Source organism: Notolepis coatsorum, assembly GCF_963971535.1.
Source record: "Notolepis coatsorum genome assembly, chromosome: 3".
Taxonomy (NCBI): Eukaryota; Metazoa; Chordata; class Actinopteri; order Aulopiformes; family Paralepididae; genus Notolepis; species Notolepis coatsorum.
In genome coordinates this window covers 89,659,706-89,668,070 of record NC_140167.1, presented here as the reverse complement: position 1 = coordinate 89,668,070, position 8,365 = coordinate 89,659,706, and the positions used below count along the sequence as shown (strand labels likewise).

Below are 8,365 nucleotides of genomic sequence, written 5' to 3'. Positions count from 1 at the left end.
AAAATGAAATTCAAGGACTTTTAAGTACTTTTCCAAGCACTATTTTTCATTTTCAAGGATGTCACTCGAAGGATACAATTCACTTTTAACCCTTTCACTGCTGCACTACCAAACGGTTAACCCTTTCACTGTGACAATACACAGAAGGTTAACCCTTTCACTGCCACACTACAGAAGGTTAACGCCGTCGGTAGTGTGATAGTAAAGGGTTAACCTTCTGTAGTGTGGCAGTGAAAGGGTTAAATGCAGTTTTTTTTTTTTAAGCATCTTCTTGGCCTGCTTGCCAGCTAGAGCATCACACGCGAAGACATGAGGAAAAGCAGTTGGAGCGTACGAGACAGCGACTTGTCAGATTTTATTAAAACAGAACAAAAAAAAACGATTTCTTGATTCAGAAGAATTTGATCATGGATGAACAAAACATTCAATGGTTGATTTGAATTTCAATGACTTTTTAAGCACCTTGTTAATTTTTGTTGCTGTTTTCAAGGAATTCCAGGCCTTGACTTAAAAAAAAATTATCAAGCACTTTAAGCACTTCAAGGACCCTTGTGCTAACCCTACTTTAAGTATTATTGAATAAGGTCCAGAGAGCCGCTGTATGACTGTTCGGTGCTTCATGGAGGAGAGTGATTGACTGATTGAATTGATTGATTGAAGCAGATGTCCCTCAGCTCTTGCCGTAGATGTGCATCTCCTCCAGGGCCGTGTTGGTGAACAGGTTGACCACCAGCGTGGCGTCTTCCACGCCGCCGGAGAGCAGCTGCTCCATCTCACACATCTTCACCTTCTCCAACTGCCTCATGTTTTCCAGAATCTTCTTTCCTTTTCCCTAAAGAACAGAAAATATAGAATATTACGGACTGGAGTGAAAATCATCAGTGATGATGATATTATGTATAATACACGGTGCATCTCAATACATTTGAATATCGGGGAAAGGTTTATTTATCTCAGTAATTAAAATTTAAAAAGTTAAAATCACATATTATATAGATTCATTACACACAGAGTGAAATATTTCAAGGCTTTATTTCTTTCAATTTTGATGATTATGGCTTACAGCTAATGAAAACCCAAAATTCAGTATCAGAAGATTTTTTTTTTGTATTTTATTTTTTTATTATTTTTTAAACAAACATATAAACAAACATGACAACACACGATAAGATATACAAGCATTAATTGTCAGGGCACATCCAATGAGATCACCTTTTAGTTAGTTGTCTTATATAAGATATACCCATAATACCTGTTATCTAAAAAAAAAACCTACACACATATGCTCAGCTCGAACCCCCCCCTCCCGGACCCCACCTTGAGAAGTACCTCCACTATCCCTCGCACCTAACCAGACACTACCATTATAAGCTAGCTTTTATTCTCTCCACCACTTCTAACCACATTGACATTTTGGATTCATTGAGACCCAGAATTCTTGCTGTAGATATTTCATGGTAAATTACATCGAGATATGTAAGAAACCAAACTTTACGGCACATTTTTTCCGGTTGAAACCAGCGTGATGCGATCAGCTTTTTGGCTACTGTGATACCCGATAAAACCAATCTCTTTAGCTGTGGATTCACTGCAAACTCAAAAACATCATTCAACAGCAATACCGAGGGGTGTACAGGTATATTCCAAGATACGAGTTTTGATATTTGTTGGGTCACATCTTTCCAGAATGCCTTAACTGGTGAGCAGTCCCAATACATGTGCATAAATGTCCCTTCGTCCCCATTTGTACATTGGGTGCATTTGGAATCTTGTTTGAGCCCCATTCGGCACAGTCTTATAGGAGTCAAGTATGTCCTGTGAATATAGTTAAGATTGATTTGTTGATGATCCGGGTTCCTTGATGTAAGTCGGACATTTAGTATCAGAAGATTTTAAAGGGGACATGCATTGCTATTCCTTGCACTATTTAGTCAACTTTACACAATTCCTGTGAGTCTATGGAAGACATCTGTAAGGTTTTTTTCAAAGAAATTCATTGTTTTATATTTCTAATGAAGTAAAGCATCATTTTTCAGCCTCAGGACTTTAGGCTGTTATTGGATGGGCTCCGCCCATAAGCGCTTTCAGTGACAGTCACCCACACAGCGTGATACATACGAGAGAGAGAGAACGAGCAAGGGAGAGAGAGAGAGAGAGAGAGAGAGAGAGAGAGAGAGAGAGAGAGAGAGAGAGAGAGAGAGAGAGAGGGAGAGAGAGGAGAGATGCGTCCCCGACACACACGCAGTCAAGTTTGTGTGTAAATGCTCCGACGAGGGAGAGATGGCGCACACACATTTACACACACTTCTGCACGGTCCCGCCGGTCCCTCTCTCTCTCTCCCTCTCTCTCACTCGTTCTCTGCCTCTGTCAAAACCTGTTTGAGGAAGTGTCGGGTTACACTATGCGGTACAACCATAGAGGGGGCGTTACTGGGGCGGCTAGGTGGTGTAGTGGGCAAGGCACTCGCCACCAGTGTGGAGACGCTAGGATTCGCGTGTTCGAATCCAGCTCTCCACATTGTTTTCAGTTTAGCTGGTCGTCCGCAGTAATACACATTGGCCGTATTACGGGGAGGGAAACTGAAGGGTGGGGATCGGGCGTTGTGAACAAGCGACTCCTACAAGTCGGTTGGTGCACCTGCGCAGTAGAATCAGGAAGTGTCGGGGGCAGCGTGAGCCTCCCACGCGTTACTCCTCGACACTGAGAGATCGAGCTGCGCAGGTGAAAAGATGCGACTGCTGTTACCTCAAGTACCGGAGGGGACTTGTGCTATGTATGACTTAGTCCACATTGCAGCCGGCTTGTGGGAGGCAAGAAACAGCGTTCGTGACAGGGGAGGGTTGAATTGGATGATACGAAATTGGGATGGGAGAAAAATATAGAAAAATGGGAGAAAAAGTGGATAAAAAAAAAAGAGGGGGCGTTACTGCAAATCAGTACCTTATTCACGTCAGCAATACAGTCAAATCAGAACAGCTTACCGTAATTCCTCTAATAGTAACCCCGGCTTGTATTTGTTTCAACTGTAGCGGGTACCAGGCTTGTATTAGGAGGAGGCCTGTATAAGAGGGAGGCCTATATTTCAAATTTTCAAACGGATCATAATGAATAAATCAACATTTTGTGTCAGTTTGAACCCAGTAAAATGTACTGGGTTCATTTATTGAAACCAAGTACTGTATGAAATAGTAAACAGTGCAATTACAGGTGGTCACTGGTCATTTCAACGTTTTCAAAGTGAAATCAAGTAACTAGCTCAGTATGCAGCTCAGTATATTAGTAACCCGGCTTGTATTAGGAGGCCGGCTTATAATTGCTTAGCTCAAGAGCGCACCCGGCCATTAATAGAGACCCGGCTGGTATTTGAGACCTGGTTACTATTAGAGGAATTACGGTAGTTTATTTTTATTTTTTTATTATTATTATCTTTTTCCCCCTCCTTCTTTTTCCGATTTTTCTCCCATCCCACTGTTAGTCGTTATGCCAATTCCCAACCCCCTTCCTGGTTGTTGCGCCCTTTCCCCTACTGTTGGTCCGAGAGGCCGGAGACTGTCACATGCTTTCCTCCGACGCATGTGCAGCCAGCCGGCAGCCAGCCTGGCCGCGCAGATTCTCACTGGGAGAGTGTAACATGTGGGAGGCCGCACTACCTCTCACCAGATCCTACCTTCGCTGAGCAGGCGCCCCGACCGAACTGTAGGGGTCGCTGTCCACAACGCCCAGGACCCACCCACGGCTCCCCTCCCCCTAACTCAGCCAAACGAGTTAGTATAGCAATCAGCCCGAGCCAAGGCAATGCCGACTCTCCGGGAGTCGAGACCGCAGCCTCTTGCATTGGTGACGAGCACAATCTCCGCTACGCCACCTGACCGCCCCAGAACAGCTTAGTTGAGTGAGGGAAGATCTCGTGAACTCGAGACTAGACTGATGAGTCAATATGATAATTAACGACACAGACCACATTGATATAATCCCCAATAGCTAGGATACAATGTTAAACACTGGAAAAGGCCATTTATAATGCATGGGACCTTTAATATTACATAAGACCAATTAAAGAATATATATATACATTACAGAAATGCCGGCCTACTGAACAGTATATGCACTCAATACTTGGTCGGCCTCCTTCTGCATGAATCAATGTGGCGCGGCGTGGAGGCGTGGCCTGGAGGCGTGGCGTGGAGGCAATCAATATATTTCCTCAATATTCAAATGTATTGAGATGCACTTGTATGTCAATCAAATCATCAACTGATGTAATAACGGAATCAGATTCTCAATTAAGATGCATTCCACCAAATCAGTCTATTGCTCATTTAAGCCATATCACATGAGAGGAAGTATTAATTACAATATTCCTACGTTTAGTGAAAGAGTGTTATAGTATATTACACATAGTTAGTATATTAGAAAGGAATATTACACTCTTAATTCTGTATACAGTATAAGCACTCTGATTAACCCATTAATCTACATTCATTGCACACACTCACTTTAAACAAACACTCACACAACACTCACTTTAAACACTTTTAACAATACACCATATTTGATCTATTTATTACAAAAAGATTTGCACTACATCGATACCAAATTTCTGCATTAAAAATAATTTTTTGTAAGTTTGCATTTTTTTTGTACCTCAGTCTGCATTTTTACTGCATTGTACTTTAAGGTTGTACTTTAGTTTGTATATTGTATATTTGTAGTGTTGGGACTTTATTCTTCTTTTAACTTTTTTACTGTATGCAGCACATTCTCAGGGGGCTCATACAAGCATTTCACTGTAATGTAACCTTATGTGTGACAAATAAAACAAAACTTGAGAACTTGATTGTGACACGGCTGTGGTACAGCGGTTTCACTAGAATGCTTTTTATCTATCAGCTATTATCTATGTATGCTTGAATATGAAAATAGTGACACAAACTCTCTGCATTCATGTGTAAAATTACAGACGTTATGGTCCGTTTCTGTCCGCCAACAAATACATATACAATATAATTCCTGAACCTATCACACGTTACTAAGCAAAGCAAAGCTAAGCTAAATAAATAAATAACTACATGTAGAAATATAATGAATCAAATAGAATGTGAAGAAAAGCTAAGTGGTGAATTTACAAGTTAAAGTTTCAGAGCTGGTGTACTCTATACCAGGGGTGGCCAACCAGTCAGAGACTAAGAGCCACAAAAATTACTGTGGTACCACAAAGAGCCACACCATATACCAGCGTTTCTCAACCTTTTTTTTCAGTCACGGCACCCTTCATGTGTTTATAGGTCTCACCCTCTGGCCTCTGAAGTTGCTAATGTCTTTTTTATTTGGGCCTCACAGGGTTAAAAGTACCCTGTGAGACCCACGGTTGCAAAATTACAAAATCACTTTTAGCCATTTAAAAAAAGAATGTTTATTTAAAAAAAATGTAAGCACATGTATAGTCAATTGGTCCTGTTGTTCAGCCTCACAATGCTATTTGATAGTAAATGTGTTTATATGTCCCACCCTCTGGCCTCTGAAGTTGCTAATGTCTTTAATTTGGGCCTCACAGGGTTAACCTCTTAAGCCCGAGATATACAGTAAAAGTGTATATTTTCAGCATTACGTTTGTTTACCAATTATTTTAACTGTTATTAGTGAAATATAAGATTATAGAAATCTCAGGGCATTGAGTCGGAAACCGGCGCATATTGACAGGAGGAAGTGGCACATCCAAAAGTGAGTGTAGTCTCTTGAAGGAAGAGACTCAGGGCTTTCAAATTTAGAAAAACTACCCTACCCAGCTCACACCAGCCCCTGTCAATCATCTGACTTCTGGATTTACTTTTTTATTTCTCTTATTTTTTGGGATTATCTCCCACAAACCTGAACGTTATTGCCATAAAACAGAACGCAGTTAGTTTCTCTACCTTTCTGTGAACGTCTTGCAAAAAACGGTGTCTTTTCCTGGAATTACTAAGAATCACCAAAACTATACTCATATTCAAAACGGTATAAAACGGAAATGTACAGATGAAAAAACAATCAGTTTGGTACATGTTGACTGGAAGCAACTCACTGATAATCGATGGGTGTATTAGACCCATAGCTATAAATTAAGATATATTTTAAGCACTCGCAAATCTCGCAGTCCCCCCATTGATTAAAGCGGTGGCGTTCTAGCGCCCTCTCGCGCATTAAGCGATGGCGCAGAATGAGTTAAGATCAAATGTTATCGCCTATATTTAAGTCTTTCTACTATTACCCTGCCCATACCTCTACCTCCCCTCCCCCATGCTGCCCGACTTTCCCCAAGGGGATCAATAAAGGAATATCTTATCTTATCTTATGAAGACAGGGTTAAATTGATGACCAAACTTGAATTGAATTAGCAATTCGCACAATTACTTTTCTAGGAACACAAAAGTAAGCAAAACGCTCGCACCTTCGAGCCCAGCGAGCGCTGACCCGATTGACTTGACTGTGGACTAGAAACAATCTTATGACATTAGATCATTTACTAAATAAGAGTGAGTTGTTTTAACCTTGTTGGAATGGATGATGGCCGAGACCACCTGGTGTTTGAGGAACAGCGGATGTTTGCGGTCGGGCTTGCTCTGGAAGCGAGGCTTCTTCTTGACCGGGTCATCGGAGCCGAAACACGGAGAGCAGGTCTCCTTCAGCTGCTTCACGTCGTTCACAAACAGGAAGGGTTTGAAGACAGACCTGCCAGGGACGAGAATAGTTCGTTATGTCTCATAATCATAATCATAATGAAGGTAAACCTGCATATAACTCTGTACAATAATGCTGTATATACCACAGGCCTATATATATATATATATTAGTGCTGTCAATCGAATATTTAATCTGATTAATCGCATGATTGTTCATAGTTAACTCGCGATTAATCACAAATTAATCGCATTTTATTTATTTTTGTATCTACCTTAAACAGATCTTTTTCAAGTTTTAATACTATTATCAACATGAGTCAACAAATGCTTGCTTTATGCAGCCATTTAACACAAAAGGATGACCCTCATGCATTGCAAATTTGCATCAAATTCAAAACAGAGTGATGCACAAAATAACTTAAAAGAAAATAATAATTTAAAACAATGAATAAAGTGTGCATGAAATAATAGGGGAAAGAAAACGTTAGGAACTTCAACTTCAAATTAATTACTTTATTTTCCTTTCGGAACTTCATTTGTGCAGTGGTTGAAAGACAAACATACAGTCACAGTACATAGACACTCACCACTATATATAAAAAACTATAAAAAAAATTTAAAACTACAATAAAAAGACCACTATATAAAAAAAAACACCAACTACATTAAAACTACAGTACTTAAAGCATAATATATTAAAAACCATGTGGAGCAGTTCTGTATGTATATAAATAATAGTAGTACAGGTACATAGTATGTGTCCATCAGGTGGAAGGGGGAGTCTATTTTAAGTAGTCCAAAGTCCTTGGGGGGGGGGGGGGGGGGGGGCAGTCCGGCCTCCACCAGACCTAGGTGTTCAGCAGTCTGATGGAGGTTGGCACGAAGCTACCTAAGCCCCTTTTGTTCAGTGATGAAGCTCTGTATCGACGGCCTGAGGGCATTCGTTTGTAATGGGTGTGAAGGGTGTGTGTGTTATCTACAACTATTGGGGAGGCCTTTTTAACTGTCCGTTTCTTGTGGATGCTGCTGAGTGGCTCCTGGTTCTTCCCAATTATCTTGCCGCTGATCTTAACGACCCTGTCGAGAGGTTTCCGGTTGATGGCACGCATCACTCCAAACCATGATGTGATGTTAAAGGACATTATCGATTCCACAAAGGAGTTGTAGAAAGCCTGCAGGATCGATGGTCGCACCTGAAGCTTCCTCATCTTCCTGAGGAAGAACAGTCGCTGTTGGCACTTAGAGTGGATGTTATCTGTGTTGGTCTTGAAGGTGAGCTTATGGTCGATGGTGGTGCCAAGATATTTATACTCCTCAACGCACTCTATTTTCTGGCCATTTATCTCCAGAGCTAGGGGAGTTGTGGGGTCACGCCTGAAGTCCACCAACTTGTTACATTCACCCACACAAGGGCTGAGTACTCACCCCCCCCCTCTCTCTCTCACACACACTCTCCCAGCTCTCTTTCTCTCTTGCCCCTTCCTCATCTCTCTCACCCCCCCTCTCTATCTCTCACACACACACACACACACACACACACACGCACACACACACACACACACATCAATGAGAGTATTGTAGTGGCTACTGGGACATAATTCACGGCATTCTAGCCTATTGTGGTGTTTACTACATCTCCCATGACCCTTAGCGGGGGAAGACGTAGTTAAAGAGAGACGAGTGAAAGATGAATGAAAGTGTTGTT

At 41.4% G+C, this 8,365-nt stretch overlaps 1 protein-coding gene across 2 annotated transcripts in view; it reads right to left on the bottom strand.

The window, feature by feature from the left end:
- Nucleotides 1-342: 342 nt before the first annotated feature.
- Nucleotides 343-8,365, bottom strand: part of scrn3 (secernin 3) — a 33,290-nt gene continuing 25,267 nt past the window's right edge. For both annotated transcript variants that reach the window (XM_084310158.1, XM_084310159.1), the window contains 2 exons: nucleotides 6,529-6,709; nucleotides 343-832 (listed from right to left, as the gene is read on the bottom strand). In XM_084310158.1, coding sequence (XP_084166284.1) covers nucleotides 671-832; nucleotides 6,529-6,709 — 343 coding nt within the window. In that variant the 3' untranslated portion in view covers nucleotides 343-670. The remainder of the gene's footprint in view (nucleotides 833-6,528; nucleotides 6,710-8,365) is intronic.